The 23,709-nt window shown below is 39.6% G+C and overlaps 1 protein-coding gene across 2 annotated transcripts; it reads right to left on the reverse strand.

Annotated features, from left to right (window-relative positions):
- Positions 1–697: 697 nt before the first annotated feature.
- map7d2b (MAP7 domain containing 2b) lies at positions 698–22,072 on the reverse strand. Of its 2 annotated transcripts, XM_026938207.3 has the most exons (17): positions 21,836–22,072; positions 20,883–20,945; positions 18,390–18,553; positions 14,672–14,774; positions 11,210–11,302; positions 9,660–9,761; positions 9,427–9,554; positions 8,787–8,896; positions 7,631–7,854; positions 7,034–7,166; positions 6,445–6,625; positions 6,200–6,304; positions 5,366–5,416; positions 5,192–5,258; positions 3,608–3,788; positions 2,943–3,179; positions 698–1,722 (listed from the first exon to the last, which is right to left on the reverse strand). In XM_026938207.3, exons 1-16 carry the CDS (start codon positions 21,858–21,860, stop codon positions 2,951–2,953), a joined length of 1,959 nt encoding a protein of 652 aa, XP_026794008.2. In that variant the 5' UTR covers positions 21,861–22,072; the 3' UTR covers positions 698–1,722; positions 2,943–2,950. The 2 variants fall into 2 exon arrangements, with proteins under 2 accessions (XP_026794008.2, XP_026794009.2); XM_026938208.3 differs by lacking the exon at positions 11,210–11,302.
- Between the last annotated feature and the right edge of the window lie 1,637 nt (positions 22,073–23,709).

Below are 23,709 nucleotides of genomic sequence, written 5' to 3' on the forward strand. Positions count from 1 at the left end.
ACAGTATATGGCCAAAAGTTTGTGCACCCCTGACCATCACAACGATATGTGTTTGCTGAACATCCCATTCCAGATTTATTCCCCTTTGCTGTTATAATAAGCTCCACTCTTCTGGGAAGCTTTCCACTAGATTTTGGAGCGTGGCTGTGGGGATTTGTGTTCATTCAGCTACAAGAGCATTAGTGAGATCAGGCGCTGATGTTGGTGAGGTCTAGGGTGCAGTCGATGTTCCAGTTCATCCCAAAGGTGTTCAGTGGGGTTGAGGTCAGGGCTCTGTGCAGGACACTCAAGTTCTTCCACTCCAACCTTCACACACCATGTCTTCATGGAGCTCGCTTTGTGCACAGGGGCATTGTCATGCTTGTCATGTTTGAGCCTCTCAGTTCCAGTGAAGGAAAATCTTAAAGCTACGAAATACAAAGACATCCAAAACAATTGTGTGCTTCCAACGTTGTGGCAGCAGTTTGAGGAAGAACCACATATGGGTATGATGGTTAGGTGTCCACATACTTTTGGCCATTTAGTGTACTATAATTGGCTGTAACTCATCTGCACAGTGTATTGCCCCCCTGTATTTCGGGTCCATTAATGGACAAGGACCAGACGTTATTTGTCCCTTGGTCCATTCTCGGCACCAGTGTCAGTGACGTGTGTGTATTTCTGAAATACATTTAATTAAAGAAGCAATGACGAGGGGTGTGGCTCAATAATTTTATTGTTATTTCAATATCCCAGGTTTTTCTGCGGTTCGAGAGCATTTGATTCATGCACCATTTATCACCATGAAGCAACGGATTTACGTGAGAATGAGAATGAGAATGAAACTGACCCTTTCCTCAACATGACCCAGAACCCTCAACCCTGAAATGCCATCTTATTGGTCCTCAAACATTCAAGTTCATCAGGAGTGTTACATCATACACCTCGTACACGTCACTTAGGACCACCAGCAAACAGGAACATCAGGAATCCATACGACTGTGCTCACATGCAAAGCTCGAACACACCTCCTGAGTATGCAAGACTGTAATAAACAGAGCCGTTTAACAAGATAACACACATATTCAGCGTATTGGAGAGCTTTTAAGTCGGGATGTTTACTGTACAGCTGTAGCATTGTGTTATTATTTAATCACTAGTGTACACATGATTTACACTTTGCCCGGCCTGCATAGTTTACATCTTTGCAAAGTCTTTCCTTCTTTTGTTGGCGTTATGAAAAAAAAAGCATACTATTGTGTTATAACAGTTTTACTCTCGCATGACTTTGCTTACTGAAGAACTGCGAAACCCTGATACATGACACATCACACTCAACACATATACACACAGTCAGTTTGCTGGTCATTTGTGCTCTCGCAGCAAAACTGTATAAAGTTGCTACAAGGCTCGTGTACCACTCTACAGTGTGTTTACAGGAATATAAAGATCACTACGGCTGCAAGAGCTGCAATACAGTTGCTTTCCCCAGCAATTACTACGGTGAAATATGTTGAAATGGTATACCTATGAAGAAAAGGCAAAGCTTTTTTTAAATTATTATTATTATTATTATTATCATTATTATTCTATGTGTAACTACTTGATTCAGCACTCCTTCCTTTTTCCCCAAGATGCACGTGGATTTCTTGAGGAGAGGTTTGTAAGAGCTGGAACAGAGGCACGACAGACGAAGGCCAAATCCAAACCATTCTTCAACACAGCCAAGACGTGACGTATACCCTAAAACAAAAAGTTCCAATCAGAAATAGGTACAGAGTACGGGATTCAGAGTTGAGATATTTGAGCACATACAGTGAGAGTTTAATACTGAAATTCTGTATTCAGATCTCAGACATAACTACAGACATAAACAGAGGCGTGTCTCACAATGCACTTAATTCTTGACCTTGATTCTGATTTTGATATCGGCTCGAGCATTAAGCCCAGCACCAATGTCTGACAATTTGATGTAACCACAATATATCATGCTGAAATGTACCTGAAATTTGCCTGTAAATACACTCAGAATACTACAGAATACTTGCTTAATTAATAATATCATCCCTTTAAAGTCTACAGACAGGCTACAGAAACATTGCTTATCTCAAGGACTGAATTTTTAATGGATCAAATTTATGAATTAAATTAAAGTATAGCAGATGAGTGCTTAGTCAGCTTATCCTTCCAACTGTAGCACATTTTCTTTACAGGAGAGAGCACTGAATTAACAAAAACACTGACTTTAAAGAATGAAGGATTTAAAGGTATGATAAATTAGCCTATATCCTACAAACACATTACAATTTCATGACCTCGATTTAGTATCTCATGGCTTCATTATCTGTCAGCGCACAATCTATAAAATAAAATGCCAAATAACAGGATGTGCTGGATCAAGTGCTATTTTATAAGCCACCAAATAATGAGGATGGAAGTAATACTGTTAAACCAAATTTTGCAGTGATTAATGTGATAATTACAACTAGGAATATTCATGCAGCAATATACTAGACTCCTATTCGATGTGTATTTCAATACATGCCATCATTCATATAGCATATTTTTTATATATATATTTTTAAATTGTCTCTTGCTTTTATGTTACAGTATATTGAATGCATTTGACAGAAAAAAACAAGCAACAAAAAAAAAGCTACTTCCTTGTTTAGTCTGCATCCCTGATTTTTTTTTCAGGCTTAAAGGCAAGTGTTTGTGCTTAAAGGCGGTGGTCTAGTCGCTGTTGAGAGAACTCACCTCAGACGTTTCTACTCAAGAAAAATCTGGCAACCTTGGAGTCATGAACTATACGCATGTGATTTGAATAGGGAGCTCAGAAAATCAACTTCAGCACATGTGTAACCCAAGTCTGAATACGAGAAACTTGTAAATAGGTGTAAATACTGAAGTAACTTTTGGACTTAAGCCACTGACTCTGAAATCTCCACTAGTTTTGTGATCACCTGCTGCACTAGACAGTAAGCTTATCCATGCTCGGCCCAAGACTCTGGATGAGCGCTGAGTCTGCGGTGGCGGTGCTGAAGCTCTGGATCAGGTTTTTGTTGCAGTCCCCAGCTTTAGGATACGCAGCCTGTCCAGTGAGAGGCAGGAGATCCAGCGCCTGGGGGTTCCTCATGAGGTTCTCTGAGCTCTCACTGATAGGAGAGTATTCCTGCATCAGCTCATCTCTAGAGACCGGGCTGAAAGAAGCAGTGAACATATCCTGAGTAAGGAATAAAACACTTGGGTGTTGTGCTGTTATAGGAAAATAATCAATGACGGGATGGTGTGATGAAGCAGAGTTACTGTTACCACGCTGACGTTGAATATTTCCCAATATTATTATTCCTCTTATATCACAGCATTTTAGCAATTACAATTAATGGATGACGTCATAATTTTCATCAGTTTATAATTCCATTCAATGATTATACATTCATTTTCTTTGTTAAACAAAAACACATTTTTAATCCATTTATTAGCCTTAGATTATGTGCCATGTACAAGTCCCTGGATATGAGCTGTTACTATAGAAACGATAACGTATTAGTACGAGTGCTTTCATATAAACCTTGATTTGCAGCTTCACTACTGCAGCTTCATATGTGTTACCACGGTGATGGCCTACCTTACATCCATGGACTGGACACCATCTGAAAGGTCATCAGCCACACTCCCCTTAGCTTCCAGAGGCTGTAGGTTTATCACAGGCGAGCCAGCTGTGATGGATGAGGGGAATTCACTCTTAAACTTTTCAAAAGTGGAGCTTTCTGAGGACCTGATGGAGGGACCATTAATCTGTCCAGCATCTAAAAAAATGGCACAGTGTTAATTTATTCCTCAAACATTAAAACAGTAATCATTTCTAACAGTAATTCATTGAGTATGTTTGATTTCCAGGCATAACTGAGTCATTCATGCCACATTTCACTCTAATTTTCTTTGATTTCATCTCCAGATGATTTTACACTGATTTCTCCCGTCTTGTCTTGTATTGTTTGCTGAACAGCATCACTTTTGAAGTGACTTTCTCATTCATAAAGGATTATCATTTGGTTATAGCATTTGAAATACAGTATACTGAAACTAAAATTCAGTATTGTTACCTTTTTCTCATTGGTGTTCAAAGTGTGAAAAGTTTTGCTGTCTTCTTTTAATGAATGAATTTCACTGGAAAACCTGAGTTAGTGTTGTTGCAGTACAAGAATGTGTTACTGCATCATAAAACATAACAGCCAATCATGTTCCAGTATGCAAATGCAGGCCAGCAAAATACTGCGTGTCTCCTACTGTTACACGGGTTTAATGAACATTTTTATGTGGAAGTCCTACATTTATCATTTTAAAATCAGGATTTGGGTGACTTTAAATCCTAAATCCTACCAGTTATACATGATGATGTACAACTAATGATGTACATCTTCTTCCTATGCAATAAAAAGGTCTCTATTGTTACCTAAGTTAAGAAAAGCTCTGATTTCATATGCAAAAGTGTATTCAATCTTTAACATAATAATAATAATAATAATAATAATAATAATAATTGCAATTCAAGTCAGTTTACTGTGACAATTCTGAAATTCTGACTTTATGAAACATGAAGTCTTCAATAAAGATACAGTACATCTTTACTGATAAAAAGCTACGTTTGAATAATATTTGAGCAAGATTTCATATTAAAGAGCAATAAAGTGGAGATTTTATTAATACTATGTCTAGCTATTGTAAATGATGAGTGGCCTATCATATAGCTTAAAATGCTAACTATGCTAACATCTGCAGTTAAACCCTCAAGAACTCATCAGAAAGAAAAACAGAAGAGCGAATACACTCTTGACCATCCTCATAAATTAGAATGAGTTGAATTTTGTGTGTTTATAGGATTATAATGGCTTTCAAGCAGATGAATGGCCTAACAGGTCGCTTAAAATATTACTGATGCTAGCATGTTAATACTGAAGCTTTAAGGCTCATGAGACCTCGTTACAAAGAAAGACAGGAGAGCGAAGGCACTCTTGACCATTCTCATAAACCCTTTACCTTCTCATAGCTTGTAACCTGGCTTTCAACCTGTGCTTGAGTGATGTCATGACAGTCCTTGCTAATGCTAATGCTAGCACTATATTTGTGCAATTTAAGCTGCCATAGAATACTAGGTTCTGATTACATTACCCGTTAAGACTGGTCCTTCCCAAAATCTCTGCGTTCTCACCTGCAGACTCCAAGACAGAGACCGACTCAATCACGGACGAGTTGGACTCAGTGTGCGTCTCATCTTTCTGTTCAAGCACAAAGTGTAAAAATGTGTGTTTCAGTGACTCCAGTTCCATGTGCTTTCTTCTGAGGATTTGAATGTGTGTGTGTGTGTGTGTGTGTGTGTGAGTACCTTTGGCTCTGTGTCAGTTTTTCTTGTCCTTTTCATGATCTCCTCAATGCGCTGTAAGGTGAGGCATTTTAAAACAGAACAATCAGTTATTAATTAAGGACTAAAACACTTTGGCAGTGATGTTCTGGGAAAATAATCAACAGTAGTGAGGTGTGAAAAAAGTGGACTTACTGTTTCCTATAACAGCACACCCTAAATGCTTTTATTCCTCTTATACAATATACCTTTGATTAGATTTTTTTGCCAATGATTAGATTTTTTATTTATTAAAGAATGAGACAGTGTACTTTTTATCTGATTATAGTTATATTTAATATTGTGGAACATTCACGAAACCGAATAGTTCCTGTTACTATACAAGTACTATTACAAAGTGCTGACACTGGAGACTCCTTCCATAGATTTAAATAAACGTCCTTACAGAAAACTTCACACACATTTTTAATCTGTTTATGTGGAGCGTCCACTGTACAAGTCCCTGTGTGAGACGTTACTGTAGGAACAATAATACTTAAACGAGGTATTTGATCAAATGTGTAAGTTTTTTCCTTTTTTAATTGCCATTATTGTGTAAACTGTAAATTTATTGTAAAATACAACTGCTTGTGTTCAAAACCTTTTGACTGGCAGTGTATAAAGAACAGTTTGTGCAATTCACTCTACGTTGAATTGTATATTTTTAATAAAACTAATCATCATTAAGCACACGTAATATGAAGTGAGGACTGAGAGCAGCTCATTTAATAAAATCTGACAGATTATAGAAGTATGCTGTGTGTAATGTGTGCTCAGTGGAGAGTTATTTAATGTGTTGGTGCTTTGAGGGATAAAAACCTTCTTCCTCTGCAGTCTCTCTTGCTCTTCCTGCAGTTTGAGCTGCTCTCTTTCCTGCTGCTTCCTCTCCGCCTCCCTCTGCACCCTCTGGAAAGCCTCCTCCCTCTGTCACACACACACACACATACACACACACACACACACATACACTGATACCACCATCTCAACAACACAGCAACACTGCAAAATCCATTTTTAGAGGCTCTGAGGACATTTAAGAATAAATGAGATTAGTTATGGGTGACCTCTCTGTCCAGCTGGTCCTGGAGCTCTTTCAAACGTCTTTCCTTCTGCCGCTTGTCGTCTTCCTCTTTCTTCCTGCGTTCATCCTCTTGCCTCTGCCGCTCCTTCTCTGCCTGCTGAGCCGCCTGCTCCTGTCGCTCCCGCTCCTCCGCCTGCTTCCTCTGGAGCTCCTCGGCCTTAAGCCTAACCGAGACGGCAATTAAAGGTGCAGTTGGTAATGTTTACAGGTGTTTCTAAGCCAGGAATAATCCTATAGAATCAAAAATAGCTCTGCATAAGTATGAATTGCGATATTTTCATGCTTCTGCTTGCATTAATCCGGCCCGGAAATGATCCCCAATCTGTCTTTACATAAACAGACCTCAAAAATGTCCTGCTGAATGACATGCAGTTTTTTAATCTGTTTATGTGGAGCAACCGCCATATAAATCCCTGTGAATGAACTGTTACTATAGAAACAATAATGTATTAGAATGAGTGCATTAATGTAAACCTGTGACCTGAGTCAACACAGCTGTCGTCAACACCTTCTGACCAATCAGGACAGAGCATTCAGTAGCGCTGTGGTGTCATGTGGTTTATTGTCTGTACCTCTCTTCCTCCAGTCGCTGTTTCTCCTCCTGCTCTTTCTGCACTCTGGCCAGCCGTCGTTTCTCAGCCAGCAGTCTGGAGGCCTCCTCAGCATCAGTGGTTCCAGCTTTTCCAGTCGGAGTCACTGGAGACTCTGATATAGTAATAAAACATCACATACGTCAATGCATTTACCACGCAGCTCCAGACACAAAAATCTCCACCATGCTATGGATAAGAAACATTAAAAATACTTCAGTAGGTGTAGTGAACAAAACTTCTGCTAAGCCTGTTCAGAATTATTAAAGAGCCACAGAGATCTGGAAGTGTGCAAGAAGTACAAAGTACAAGACATGGATTAGGGGGTAAACTAATCCAAGAATACTGAATATGTACACACACTGCCAGTCGAAAGTCTGCTTAGTGCTTAGTTCCAGTCACCTCGAAGACGTAACACAAGCCAAAGTCTATTTAATCGTTTGCATCAGTTAATAACCAGCCTAAACGATGAACATTCTGCCACAACTGAAAGCAAAATGTAACACAAATCTTCATGTATCAGTGGCGTACAAATGATCAGCACTAAACCTGTCATTATTCCATCAGCCAACATCTTACCTGCATTATGTCCGAGTTCTCTGCTTGCAGATTTGGGAATCTTTTCAGTCCTTGATGTTTTCCTGTCCAGAGTGTTGGAGCTTTTACTCTCGAGACCTTTCTCCTCTCCGTCCAGCCTCTTGTTGTTGTCTGCACCCGGGGTCATGGCTCTGTGCTTCATAGGTGAGGTGGGGTACTGCCCGGGAGAACACGGAGACTGGATGCGGCTCTTACATGACTTGGACCTTAATTAGAGCACAGAATAGTGGGAGGAAAAAAATTTCACCTTTGAGAGGCTTTCATGTGACTACAGCACAAAGGTTTTTTTTTAAGTCATTGCAAAAAATTGGGCCGTATTCAGAGTTATGAATGCTTAATGAGGATTCAGTATCAAAATTACGCACATTGGTATTCAGACCTCAGATGTAACTACAGCCAGTTGTGTGATACTTATGTACACATCAACCTTGGTTTAGTATCCTGGTTTTATTAAGTTGTGTGCACAAGTAACCACCAGAGCTCGTTCAAATATCATCATATTAGTCTTTTTTTCTAAATTTTTCTTTATTATATTGTCTCTTGCTTGTATGGTACATCGTATTACATATGACAGCAAAGAAAAAGACATTTCTTTCTTCAGTCCGCATTTTCTATCCCTGATTTTTTTCAGGCCTAAAGGTAAGTGCTTGTGTTTAAAGCTGGTGGTCTAGATGCTTTAGCAGGTGCGTAACCCATCTTTGCTCATTTTTTTCTCCCCAGTTTTGTCACCTGCCAATTCCTACCCACCAGCCATTCAACAGCTATCAACCAGGGAGAGTGAAGGCTAACATGTAACATGAGACATGTGGAGCCAACCAACTGCTGCTCATGCTGCACACTCCAAGGAAAGCACTACTTTTACCCTCTTCCACATATATGAATTCACAGATGCCCACGACTGGCTAGTGTCGCTGTGATTGACGGGAGAGAAAGTATTCCCATCCTACCTAGCGAGCACAGCCATATTTGCTCTCTAAACTCCAGGCCACGGATGTCAGGATTTGAACTGGTGCTCTCCTGGAGATTTCCCTGCGTAAATATTAACATAACTTTTGGACTTAACTCGTCAATTCAACTCATCAATAGCCCAGTGTGACGGGAGAGGAAAAAGAAGAAGTGATGGTGTTGGAGCTGGAACCTTTTGGGTGTGCTGGGCTTCTTGCAGCCAGACGAGTTCTTGGTGGGCGTCATGGGAGATTCCAGCTGCTTTGCTGAGGACTCGGTGATCACGCCGACTTGTTTCTCTGTCTGAGAATGACAAATACGGATTTAAACGCATAAATATGTATTTATTTCTCTAAAGCTGCTTTGTGACAATGTCCATTGTTAAAAGCTCTATACAAATAAAATTGAATTGAAATTAAATTAATTGAATTAAAAACGCATTTCAATACATTCAGCTCCTGTGACTCGTCCCACATAGACACCCTAATAATTTACACTTCTAAAAAACAGTTTATTCCCAAGCCTCTGCCTTGTTTTTGTGCATAATCTCATCTAGAAGCTATAGTATTTTTAACTGTGAACTGTTAATAAACAAATAAGTTGAAATATTGGTCTGCGCATGGATGTGGCAGCTTGCAGAGCTGCAGAAAAGCTCTGAAGCAGGAAACACCAAGATCAGAGCAATGCAGTTGCTAGGAGACCGTCTCCTCAGTGGCTTATATCCTACAGTTTTGCCTACTGAATAATCTGAATCTAAAAATCTGAGCTGTGTAACAAAAAAATGGATTTGTAAAAAGAACACCATAAATAGCTGAGGTACTGATGGAGCTGACCTGGGGGGTTTTGGGGGTTGTGGCAGCCCCTCGGGATTCCTCCAATGGTCCAGATGTGGAGCTGGCCTTCCTGCGCTCGGCTCTGCTCGGTGAGGCCTTATACGGGGACCTGTGGGGGCTGGGCGAGGCTAAACGACGACAAAGGCAAGACAGAGGAGAGTCAGAGGTCATAGAGGGATGAAGGGAGCACAGAATAATGAATGATGTTTGGTAGTGGAATGAATCACACTTGCCTCTCTCTGTTGTTTGTGCTAAAGCAGCTGAGGAGTTAGAGGAGGAAAGGCAGGCGATCAAGTCTAGCTCTGGGCACTCCGGTGGAATCATGAAGTCTGGTACTGCGGAGAGAGCGAGCGAGAGAGAGAGAGAGAGAGAGAGAGAGAGAGAAAGAGGCATTGTGGGAAGTCAGAGACCACTGAAATGCTCAGGGCAAGTAATCCTGAGACCATATTGGATCTGTGATTAGTGTTCCCTTGGTAATTCTAGCTTTAGTTATACCTGCATATGAAAGATCTGCATGCAATAAATATTTCAGCACAATACCTAACAAATATGTAATGATAACCAGGAAAAAAAAGTTCAAACATCTTCTGACTTTATTATCTGAGGAATTTGTCCTTGTAAACGCTTGTCAACACATTAAACATATTAAATGCATTTAACTGTAAAAGCTTGTACACCCTTAGAACCAAAGGACAAAGACAAAAAAAAATGTAATTAATAACAAGTGTTTTTCATTACAATGGTCTAATAGTGATTTTAAGATATTAGTATTGAATAAAAAAGACCCCAGAATGGTCAAGTGTCAGTTCAAAAGTGCATCCTACTGCACGTGGACAGCTTTATTCCTGAAGGAGTCTCCAGTGTCAGTGCTTTGTAAAAATCAGAGGAAAGGCAGTAAGTTTTTAGAAACCGGAAATTATATCCATGTGAAAGTGAAGAAATGACTGTTTTCAGCTGTGTCACTGATTATTGTTCTATAACAGCATGCACCCTTGTGCTTTACATAATTAATGTAATGTATGCTAATTGCCTAATTGCAGAAAAACAGCAGATGTTGCAACACTGGCTGCTGTGTTTAACTCATTGCATTCGTTTTTTTCCCTCACGTTTGTTCTGATTGGCTGCTCGTAACCAGAGAATGTAAAAAAAAAATCTGCATTCAGAGTTTAGCATTAACAACGGAGGTGCAGTTCTAATAATAGCCATATCGAATTCACCATCATTTTCTGAAATATCAGAAAATCTTCGATTATGACCCAGCTCTAATTTGTATCAGTGTTCATGGGGTTTGCAGGAGTGATGTCATTGCTGGGATGTGGATTTGATTATAGAATGAACCAGCAGATGAAGCGTCCACCCTCCACCCCCTTTATCCCATCCCCTCAGCACTGAATGAGCAATGCAGCTCCAGGCTGATCTCCGTTCCACATCCTGCACATCCGCCCTTCCCAGCGCGCAGGGAGCAGGATACGGATCTGCCTCTGGCTACGTGCGCCCCGTCCTAATGATGAATTACATTCAGTGAGTTTTAATTCCAAGAAATGTCCCAGTGGCACACGGTCCACATCTACAAGCTTTACAGAGGAGACAGTGTAAAAATGTAGAGGCATGAAATAGATATCGCAAACAGAAAAGCCTGAGAAATGCCGCATCTCAAATGAGGCAAAGAACACAATACAGCACGACAACAGCACACACACATACACACACACACACACACAGACAACCAGAATATGGCATGACAGCAAAGAGCACGACACACAGAGCAGCTGGAGATTAGTACCGGCTTTGGATTGGTTGGCAGGTGGGAGAGAAGCAGGCTCATTGGCTAAGATGGATGAAGCAGCAGGAGAGGGCGGGGCAATCTTAGGATCACCTACACAGCAGGTGATGCAGAGCAGAGAAAGCACAGGTTTATGAGTTCACATAAGCACACGTCACATATTCACGTATTTCAGTTACTTCAGTTCATGCTAAGAATCTGATCAGCAACTACGCAGTTACTTTACTGTCAAAAGCATTTGAGTGTGCACGCAACAGTGAAAATAGTCATTTTATGCATCACAAATCTGACAATTTTGACAATCATGCCCTTTAGGAGCATAAACTATGTTATGTAATTGTAGCATTACTCCGTGACATCACATGACTAACACCCAAACATTTTAAAACATTTATCTTACTGTAAAAACGTTCATATTTTCAGTGCACAACACCACAATAAGACAAAAACACAACACAAATCACAAAACACACAACTCAGAAAGGGGAGGTCCTTACTGAACATCATACACTCGCTGCTGATTGGACACTGCGTATGACTATCACAAGGAAAAAAACCACACTTTTTCAGTCTGTTAACTCATCAGTGAAGAGGAAATCACTTAAGACTAAGTTACTTAAGTTATTATAGTGAAGAGTATTTATTTCTTCCAAATAACCTGGCTTCCTTTAGGAGGCTTTTCAGGGTTTGAATAGTCAAATTAGTTCCGTGCAAAATTGACAGAAGTTAATTCAGTTAACATAATATTAATGCCCTCGATAGATATAAGCATCTAAAAAACACATCAGTAAATTCATCTTGTTACTGTAAACCGTTTTCTTCCATGTCTCTGACTGACATGTGCTACAGCCAATCAGCAACGAGCATGTGATCTTCAATAAGGACCGCCCCTTTCCATTTTGAGTTATGTTGCTATTGTATTTTCACATTTGCTGCTTTTAGCTTTGCTGTTTGCTTTGTGTTTTTGGATTGTTAATGTGTTTTGGACTTAAGGAACACTGTACAGGATATAAAAAAGTCTACACACCCCTGTTAAAGCTACAGGTTTCTGTGATGTAAAAAACAAAACCGAGATAAATCTTGTCAGATCTTCTTCCACCTTTAATGTGATATAACAACCAACAAGATTCAAGTGAAAAACAAAGAGAAACATGTTAGGGAAAGAGGACAAACAGAAAAAACTTACAATAACCTACTAGCACAAGTGTGCGCACCCTTTAACTAACGCTTTGTTAAAACACGTTTCGCGTGCAATACAGCAGTCAGTCTTTTGAGATAAGAGTCTACCAACTTAATTTAGCACATCTTAATTTGGCAGTTTTATTCCACTCTTCCTTGCAAAAATATTTTTGCAAGAGGATCTCCTGTGCACAGCACTCTTCACGTCATTCCACAGGTTTTTCGATAGGATTTAGATCTGGGCTCTGAGTGGACCATTCCAAAATGATGATCTTCTTCATAGTGCTTTGGGTTGCTATCATGCTGGAACAGACGCCTGCAGGTTTTGTACAAAAATAGCTTGATAGTTTCCCTCGATCTTGACCAGAGCCCCAATCCCAGATGAAGAGAAGCAGCTCCAGAGTATGATGCTGCCACCACCATGCTTCACTTGTGGGTATGGTGTTCTTTGGGTGATAAGCTGTCTTGTTTTTGTGCCAGACATATCTTTTAGAATTATGCTCAAAAGGTTCTACCTTGTGCTCACCAAACCATAACACATTTTGGGTGATTTAGGTGGGCTTAAATGGTTTGGGGGTTTTTTATTGTGAGGAAAGGGCTTCTGTCTAGCCACCCTACCCCACAGCACAGACAGATGAAGAAGACAAGAGATCGTTATCACATGCAGGGAGTGACCAGGAATTGGCAGATATTCCTGCAGCTCCTTTAACGCTGCCGTAGGCTTCTTGGCAGCCTTCCTTTTTTTCTTCTTGTCCTTTCATCAATATTGGAGAGATGTCCTGTTCTTGGTAATGTAACTGTGGTGCACCGGTTTCCTCCTCTTGTTGATGATGGCTGTTACAGTGTCACAGTGTTCCATGGTACAGCCAATGTTTTGGAAATTCTTTTGTCTCCCTCTCTGGATCAATATCTTTCAACAATGAGATCCCATACATGCTCTGTAAGCTCGTTTGCAGACCATGGCTTCAGCAGTCGGATGAAAGCAAGAAGACGTGAAGAAAATCCTACAGAAACAGCTGGTCTTTATTTGGGGTTAATCAGAAGCACTTCATTGATAACAGCTGTATGATAATTACTTTTGAACATAAGTTGGCATGTGATTGGCTCATTCTGAGCACAGTCACATACCCCATTATAAAAGGGTGTGCATGCTTGTGATGTTTTTTCCTCTTTTTCACTTCAATCTTGTTGGTTGCTATATCTCATTAAAGGTGGAAAAAGATCTGACCTTATCTTATTTTCATTTTTTCATCACAAAAACCTGCAATTTTAGCAGGGGTGTGTCCTCAGAGAGTTGAAGTCAGGATGTTTAGGTTAGGCCTACAGGCACGCCTTCAGGTTTAAGAATCTGTACACGGATTTATGATTCATCACTGTGTTAATGTACATACACTTTTGACAGAAAAACGACTCAACAGGCCTCTGAATCGCTGAATAATGTTTCAGAAATGACACAAAGAAACAGCGTGATGAAATATTAATACGGCTTGTCAGCGAAAAGCTGGTGAGCAAGTGCACTTGTGATACGGCGACTAGATGAGTTTTTTGAGTCAAGCTGGATGGTAATATGATCTGCACTGGGGGAAAAAAGGAACATTCATGCTGATGATGAGCTCAGGTTATCTCAGAGCAGTTTTCTAGTTTTCTAGAAGCAACCACAACCCAATGTGAAGCTGGATCAATGTAGCTCTTTATATGTTTATATAATTACACTGGATTGACTGGTGCATCATGTGGGCCGATCATGGACCTTCGGTCTCTCGGACAGGGTGAATTATTAATGTCATTATGAATGCACCACAGAGTCCGGGTGGTGCTCCTGTGTCTCTGTCGCTGCTTTGTGGAAAAACACACGGGTGGGTTTATCTGATGATGAAAGGGACGATTTTACAAGCAGCACAGCTAAATAAGATTCTGTTAATGGAATGATGAGACAGAAATGGAGATTTCATCCACAGCAAAACGCAGTCAGTGATATTTAGGAGGAGGGGGATGTTTTTAAGCGTGACGCCGGAGTTTATTCAGCATCTGAAACACTGAATTGCTAATCAGGTCTAACCTTGAGCTTCTTTAGAGATATCAGTGACACACAGTGACGCCACCTTTTTCTGCCAAACTGCATCACTTCTAACACTGAGCTGCTGCAGTTTGTTAGGTAACACCCACACCAGCTCTGGCATCTTTAAAACCAAAAATTCCACCCCTGCATTGCAGCCTACACACCCTGTGTTACATGCTCTCATCCTCCTCCTCCTCCCCGGGGGAAATAGATCTCAGACTCACCCTCGCAGGTCCGTGGCGGGCCGCCCCATGTCCAGCGTTTGGGTCTCGGTTCCAGCGGTGGGCCGCGATCCTCCGAGCGCCGCATCAGTGCCTCCAGGTGCTCCTGCTCATTGCGTTCCAAAACAGGGAAGACCAGATTCTCTCTGACTGAGCTGTCACTGCGGCGCCTCGAGGACGGAGACGAGGCCGGCTGATGCTCCATGCCGACCACCTCCCACCCTCACGCTCTCACACACACTCACACACACACTCAGAGATGCACAACCTCTCTTCCTCACTGACTGCTGGATAATAACAAGGAAGGGCCTTGCCCTGTGAGTGTGTGTGTGCGTGTGTGTGTGTGGTGGCTCCGTCACACTCTCTCTCTCTCTCGCTCTCTCTCTCTCTCTCTCTCTCTCTCTCTCTCTCAGGTGATGGAGTGTGTATAAAACAGCACAGCCACACAGAGATGAGCACGGCATAGAAACCCCACCCAAACCCCTCCCTTCATCCCCCCAATGGCACCCGGCTGTTCAAACACACATGTATGCACACACACACACATGCACACACACAGTGTAGCTATGGTAATGACACAGGTCACATCAGTGTTATCGGGAACTCTCTCTCTCTCTTGTGCTGCTTGTTCTTGTTTTCCATGTACTCAGTGGCTGCATTTCCTCTCTAAAATTAACTCTTTAAGTGCCCCAGTGGCACAGATTCCAACAATATATACAGCAATACATTATATACACAATACATTACATACATATATTAACACATCAAATTTGTTAAATGATATATAATATATATGTCAAAGATGGAAAGGGTTTTGAAAAAACAAAACTACAACAACTACAACAATAATAACAACGACAAAAAAACAAAACGAAAGGGAAAACACATTTTTACAGTTGCAGTTATAGTTACAGTGCCGAATTTCTTTTCTGTTTATTTTCTAAAACAATTACATCCATAGTCATATGGACATAATTCGTGATATAGTCATATCATATCCATATCTATCTATCTATCTATCTATCTATCTATCTATCTATCTATCTATCTCTCTCTCTCTCTCTCTCTCTATATATATATATATATATATAAATTTATATTATATATTTTAAATTTAATTTTAATTAATGAAATACAAATGTATTATTGTAATTCAAGAATAACAGTAAAAATACAATTCACTGAAATCTTATTCAGTCCATCAAATAATTATAAATAAAAAATATATATATTTATTATTAGCAGAAATATTAAATAAATAAAACTAAAATATTATAAATCAGTACCTAATTTGCTCACTGTTTATCTGTAAGAAGTTATTATAAGGAAATGCTTTTCAAAAAATCTTAGAGTCAATAGAAGTAATATTGTTTGATTTTATTATTTAATAGCGCTGTTATACTGTATACAAGTGAAAACCCTTCATGTCTTTGACCCATATATTGTATCTGTAATTATAATTTTTCACCATCACCATCCACTGAGTCAGATGAACTAGGGACGACTGTAACTATATCACACACTATTTTCTGTTTCTCTTGCTCGTGTGAATGCATTAAAAGCAGCGCAGGTTTCAGATATGGATTTATTCTGATGCCACTGCAGAGGAAGTGAAATCAATGTGAAGGCAGCGCACTGGCCAACAACAGAGTCATCTAAAGGAAGACTTTACACACACAGCATTAAAACCCCGACCTGGAGCAAACACATCAATCCAACATCAATCCAACATCAACTCAACAGCACAGACGGACAGTTTCGGTTGCACTGGTTAAAGATGGGATGACACAGAGCGGAGCAGCCCGAGCCTTTCTTGTAAAATAACATCTTTATTTATTACCTTTAGAAATTCCTCATTGCACTAAATCATAAATGATGCTGAGTGCTAATTGTGATTTATGCACCTGTCAGCGTGCGATGGATATCGGGAACGGTGAGGTCATCACGCCATGCCGGAGTGACCGATCGTTAACATGGGGGATGGTCATGCAATGTTTTCAATCAATAAACCCGATGAAATGCAAACCCTTAAGCACTGCCCCGATCTCTAAACTTCCTCTTATAGAATAATAAAGAACTCTTGATAAAAAAGGCACAATATTCAATGATATTTAGCAGCCAGTTAGTGTAATGGACTGATATGATTTGTAAATGGGATGTAGAATGTGTTTGGTTGGTTTGGCTTCTTTTCTAGCATCATACTATAACTTATTGACATCGATGCTCATTGTACTATTTAAAGATGCAGTCTGGAATGTTTAAAAGTGTTTCTAGAGCTGTACTAATCATATAACTTCAAAGATATTTTCTAGAAAATGTGATTTGCAATATTTCCCTGATAAGAACGTTCTATTTTTATTTTTATTTCAAGATCCTGTAAAAAATTTCTGGCCCAGAAATTAGCTCCACCCCCAGCATCTCGGCATTTACTTAAAAGGCATTTTAACAGAGAGGCTGGAGTCAGCTGGAAGCATCTTTAGGCTCTAGCATTGCAGTTCATTCCACACTAACAGGTAAACAATGCTCACTGTGTCACTTGTTATAAACCCGGCTATTTAAAGGTGCAGTCTCTAATGCTTAGAGGTGTTTCTAGATCTGTGCTACTCACACTATTTCAGAGAAATTATGGACAATATATGATTTGCACCATTGTAGTGCAATAGAGCTCTCTGTTTTACTTGATTTTAGGCTTCTCTTTAAAATCTTTCTGGCCCTTTCAATCTTTCAAATAAGCTCCGCCCTGATCTGAAAAAGAGGGGGCAGCTCTGTAGCTTTTACTTAAAAAGCAACTTACTCAAGAGCATAAACTTTTAACAGAGTAGGTCGAGGTTCATTTTGCCCTAAAACGCAAAAGCACTGAGAGATACTAATTGTAGACAATCATTATATCCCTAATATTTAAAGGTGCAGTCTGTAATATTTAGAAGTGTTTCAGGACCTGTAGTAATCATATTATTTTAAAGATACTATGGACAAAAAATGATTAGCAATATTGCCAAGCAGTAGATCTCTGTAGTTTCTTAATTTCCTGTTTATTTTTCAATTATTCTGGCCCAGAACTGAGCTCCACCCCCAGCCAGAAAAGAGTGGCTCAGCACTGTAGCTTTTACTTACCAGTGTTTTAACAGAACAGATGGAGTCACTCAAGAGCATCATTAGCGTCTAGCATCTCAGTTCATTTTGCATTAATAAGAAAATGTCGCTCATACTATTATTAGTCATATTAGTCATATTAACCCTTTGTAGCAGTACACTGTCCGCCAGTGGAATGGAAATCAACTTTTCAACATTTTCAATCAGTATAAACAAATGAATTATTTTATCACTGCAAGTCTGTTATAAGATTAGTCAGGACACTGTTGGGTTTCTGTATGTAGAGTATCATGACTCTGTGTTTAGCTGCTGGTGAGCAGGGCGATGGGAGAGCGGAGGGGTTTAAGCCGTCTGCTAGGCACACAATTCACACCTCACCACAGTAACACTGGTACAGAGATAAAACGAACAGCACAACTAAAGCTTTCTGAGAGCAAAACACCGTACACAACTGCCACAATAAAATTATAACACTTAAACCTACCATTACAAACAGCTCCACCCTGCCTCAACTTGTACCACATGACCCATGAGCCCAAGCTTTAAAGCGGGGATAAGGATGAGACAGACAGATAGGTAAAAGGTAAAATGAAGAAGAAGAGCGATGAGAGGACAGTGAGGGACTGACCTTCTCCTCCTCACCACGCTGCCTCCTCTTCTGCTCCACAGCAGCTCGGCGACGCTCCTCTCGCTGCCGCTGCTCCTCCAGACGCCTCCCTCGCTCCTCCACCGAGCGCTCATACTGCTTACGGAAGCGCTGCTCCTTCTCCCACAGCTCCTTCTCCCGTGATGCTGTACACACACGGTCAACGTGGGTAAATAACGAAGTGGACCATCTCTGCATTCCATCACGGTTTTTCACACACACTCATAGCGCTGTTCCAACACTCTGTTAGCTCAAGTGAAGTTTGCTAAATGATCCCTTGGAGGTTTGGCTTACTGAGTCGAGAGCAGAACTCACCAGAAAATGGAAAATACTTCAAAAATTATTCTTCACCTACTGTTACTGCACCTGGGTACTATTTTGGAAGATTTAGATTTTATTCAATTGTTATTGAAAATGAGTACTTGTATTCTTAAGTACTTAAGTAAATTTCCAAGAGAGAAAAGAACATTCTTTTTACTCCTTACTTTCATCTTGACCTTCAAAATCCTCTTTACAAATGTCAAACACCATGATATTTTTCTTTCTATTCACTATCAATTCTAAAGACATACGTTAAGTGTGTTAAATTGCCAAGTTAGGTTTGCTCATTTAAGCTAGTTTCCGCTAGTTAAATTAGCTAGCTAGTTAAGTTTTGTAATTTAGCTAGTTAAATTTGCTACATAGTTAACCTCTTTAAATTAGCTTGTTAAATTTGCTAGCTAGTTAGGGTTTGTTTTTTGGTATATATGGATTAATAAACATTTATTAACGAGCAAAGGAAATTCTAGCTTTTGGGATTTTTGGTGTTAGCATAATATTTTCCTGATGACTGACTGCTTAGCGAACTAGCTAGTCATGCAAAATCAGGCATGATCAACTTGTCAGCTCTTTTCATCCATTAGAAAGATTTAATTTTACTCTTCAATAGTTGAGCATGTTTAAATGTTGATACTTTCTGATCTAAGTAGAGTTTTGCCTCCATACTTTCATCCCTGGAACTCACCCAGATAACACTGATGCAATTTTCATTTCTATTAATAGATATTTAAAAAAATACACTATAGCAAAAAAATACTATAATGTTTAATTTGCTTTGTTCAAATAGGGTTTAGTTTAGCCATCTAGTGATGACTAGGAATATCTGATTAGGATTGAACAGATCATGTGTTTTAAACAGATACAAATACAGATATGAATATGAGGTGCACTATTTGGGTTTTTTTATTTTAGAAAGGTTGGGGTTGTCCAGAAACACTAGAAATTATCAGGGCTCGAATTCTGCGGGTGCAGAAATAAATAATAATAATAATATATAAATAAAATAAAATAAAATAAATTTCGTGAGTGGGAGGTTTTTACTTACATGTGGGCATGAGTGGAAAAAAACATTTTGCGAGCAGGTACAAACTAAAATAATAACCGTATGAGCGAGATTTAAAAAAGCATTCCTCTAGTTGAGAACAATTATGAACTGGAGTGATGTAGCTGAGGTTGAGGAACTGTCAGAGCCTGAATTCACACACCATGCTGACATTTCTGTCTCAGCCTTTTCCAGTGTTTCTGAGGGCAAAGTAGCAGGGTTCATATTCAATATAATATTACTACTTCTACTATTACTACTACTGCTACTACTACTACTACTACTACTACTAATAATAATAATAATATACAAATAACCAAAAACTTCAGTTTTAGGCCACGTCCACTTTGGGTTTAAATCTGAATACAGATATAAATGTGAGCACTAAACAGATACAGATAGTGGCCTTGTGTTACACCCCTTTAGCCAATTATTCCATCATTTGAATAATTGAATAAAAGTGCTCACCCAATGGCCAGGAGTTTGCAAGTCTCAGGTCAGCATTTTAACCACAATACTAAACTATACAGCTTTTACACCAACATGACCTCAATCATATACTGGCTAAAGAATCATTTATACTTGCAGATTCTCAGCTTCCTAAACAGCCCCTAGTCTAGTTCATTCCCACCGTCACTCTACTTCAGCACACTGTCGTGTTTTCCACTTACAGTGGCTTGCATAAGTATTCACCCCCCACTTAAACGTTGCCATGTTTTGTAATGTTACAACCTGAAGCTGAAATGGACTTAAATGGGATTATATATATCCTGAATCTACACAAAGTAACCCATAATATTATAACCCATAAAAAAGTAAAAGTTGTGATTGCATAAGTATTCACCCCTTGCCACCCCTTGGCGGTCAGTTGAATTTAGTTTAGACTTCCTGTGTCACAACTTGTAGGATTTCAATTTTTTTTATTTTTTATTTTTTGTATTTCATGTCAGTTATTGTGCCTTTATTATGACGCAGAATTTTAAGGGAGAAATTAGTGCTAGCTATCATCCACCTGAAAAGTTGTCTTAGCTTTATCAACTTAAAGTGTCCCTATTATCATAAAAGGCTGTATTTTATTTTGTAGATTGCAAATGCAAGATTTTTAGTCAACATACCTTGAAACCTCTCTCTCTCCTCTCTCTTCTCTCGAGCTAGTCTCGCTCGGTCTTTTGTTGAATCTTTAAAAAGAGAATTAGATGTGACAAAAACACACAATGATGAACAGAACAAACGCACCCTTTTGGAATATATTCAGTCATGCATGTGCATGCTCATTGAAATTCAGCTTCTTGGTTGTGTTAATTCCTATTATTATGCATATGAATGCAGACTGACGCGAGGGAAAAAGTCAAACTGTCATTTTCCTTATTGTAAGGCTTGTACTCTCAATTCACCACTGCATCTACATGGATTAGGACGGAAATAACTGGAGAAAAAAAGCAATTCCTCCATCTTGAAATGAGATCACACTTCTTTTATGAGGACAAATCAATGGACAGAATTTTCTTCATATTCCTGGGAATCTTAAGGTTAGTTTTAGATCATTTATGGATGCATCAATGTGTGGGTTGATGCATTTATGAATAAATAAATAAATAAATAAATAAATAAACACACACACACACACACACACACACACACACACACACACATACATACATACAACATTAATTGGTGTTTGAGACAGATTGTGAGTCTATCGTGCGTATGCCAGATTAATATCAGCCCTTTCTTCATCTATAGCACACATCACTATTATAATTGGATCAGAATTCTGAAAAAAAAAATGATGCATAATTCCTTCTATGCATCTGTTCTTGTGGCACATTGAGAGTGCAATGAACAAATTGTGCAAATAAATGCACATTTTCAGCATTTCAGTATTTTCTGTGCATTCAGGATTCATCTCTTGTGTACTGAAAGACCTCTTACCAGTATTTCTGTCCTTCTGTAATAAACCTCATGGTCGATTTCACTAGGCTTAGATCTGGAGCTATTCCTCCAGCCTGAGAAATCATTCAGTAAAGGTATTCATGTGTGCAGACTTAATGATATTAAAGTCACTTACTTGTCTTCTCCACAATTGCAGCCATCTCCACTTCTTCTTCTTCCAAAAATAATGATAAAGACAATTACAGCTTTCACTCTAATCAACAAGCACGCTCGATATTACTGTGCAATAATTACATGATATGATTTACATGAAGTGAGAAATAAAATGATAGAATGATAAACGTGTCCGTTTCTCTCTCTCTCTCTTTTTTTTTTTTTTTTTTTTAATCCATCTGTTTTGCAGAGCAGCCAATGAGGGAAGCGCGCGCGTCCCGACAGTGTGTGAACGGCAAGCGCGCGCTCGTAAGGCGATGCATTACGTCATGGTCGGACAGGGGTCTACGTATGGTAACCATGGCAACTGCTCCCATAGGAGCAACGAAAATCAGCATCCATCCAGAGCTATTCAGAGCAAATGGCTGTATTATTTTGATTATTACTGTAAATACATGTGCATATAAAGGCACCATTGCATGCCATGCTGATCACAGTGGCGCGTGCGGTTTGGAGAAATAGTGTCAGAATTTCCTCTTTTAATATTTCTGATAAATATCTTTGTTCCAAAAGGGTCTTCATGCTGTCAAATAAAAAAAAATGTGCCAAAGTGTCAGGATTTTGTGCGCATGTTAACGAATTAAACTGAGCACGTGCATTCCGTGTCCTATCACATATCACACTACACGGTATAAACGCCGCCGTTTCTGCTTCACGTGCATGGCGGAAATGCACACTTTATCCATAAAGACGCGGCCAAAAAAACACAAAAGGTTGTAACTGATGAGGCTGCATTTGTGGAAAATCTGATTTGTGCCTTGGTGCAAAAGTATTGGCCCCTGAATAACATTTTTACATCATTTATAGCTCCTAAAAGGCTACTGAAAAGATTTGATCAACTCCACAGTGATTAAACTGAAAATTAATATCATTACATCTGCATCAACTGCACAAAGGGTTAGAGAGGTTTATATGGAGTGACCACGCCCCTTTATCCACAAATCAACGCGCACGTGCTGTGCAGCATCTTCTGTGCAGCATCTTCTCTTAATCAGTGCTGCATCAGAGAAGAACCTCTTAATGTACTTCCATGTTCATGTCCACGGTGCTGGGAGAAGCTGTCCTCCTCTAGAAGAACTGCTGAGAGTGCCCACTCTCACTCCTCATACACAGTACATACTGTATGTCAAGCACGCACACGTGATGGACTCACACGTGCAGTGTGTGTGTGCGTGCACATTATGTTGAAATAAGAACACACACCATGTGAAAATGAAGCTTATTTACACAACCTGATGTGTCACTTCGAAAGTGTGACAAAAAGAAGAGATGAGACAAGGCAAAAAAAAAATTGTAACTGAACATCATGAAGAGATCAGAGTGGAAACATGTGAATATTAGTGATGCACCAAAATAATATCAAGAACATGGAAAGAACGTGGAAAGAACATGATCTCAGGGTCTCTGACCGTGGCAGAATGGCTGGTGTGAGTATTTCAGAAAGTGCTGATCTCCAGGGATTTTCACACACAACAGTCTCAACACAGAATGGTGCGGAAAACAAAAAACATCCAGTGAGCAGCAGTTCTGTGGGTGGACATGCCTTGATGATCAGAGGAGGATGGCTAGTCTGCATGGTCTCAGCTCACAGGAAGTCTACAGCAGCTCAAATAACCACTCTTTACAACCGCGGTTAGCTGAAAAGCATCTCAGAACACACAATACATCAAACTTTGAGACGGATGGCTCTACAACAGCAGAAGACCACACCGAGTTCCACTCCTGTCAGCTAAGAACAGGAAACTGAAGCTACAGTGGGCACAGGATCACCCTAACTGGACAGACGAAAATGGAAAAATGGTCTCAAAGTCACTGAGTTCACGTCTTTCCCTATTC

The sequence above is a fragment of the Pangasianodon hypophthalmus genome, chromosome 22 (genome assembly GCF_027358585.1).
Source record: "Pangasianodon hypophthalmus isolate fPanHyp1 chromosome 22, fPanHyp1.pri, whole genome shotgun sequence".
In the NCBI taxonomy this organism is placed as follows: Eukaryota; Metazoa; Chordata; class Actinopteri; order Siluriformes; family Pangasiidae; genus Pangasianodon; species Pangasianodon hypophthalmus.

Excerpts from the sequence above, each read along its gene's own strand:
- map7d2b (XM_026938207.3), bottom strand. The coding sequence starts at position 21,860 with ATGGCTGCAATTGTGGAGAAGACAA. Across the intron at positions 7,855-8,786 it reads AAGCCCAGCACACCCAAAAG|GTCCAAGTCATGTAAGAGCC; the intron begins GTTCCAGCTCCA and ends GCTCTAATTAAG. Across the intron at positions 5,259-5,365 it reads AAACTGACACAGAGCCAAAG|AAAGATGAGACGCACACTGA; the intron begins GTACTCACACAC and ends GTGCTTGAACAG.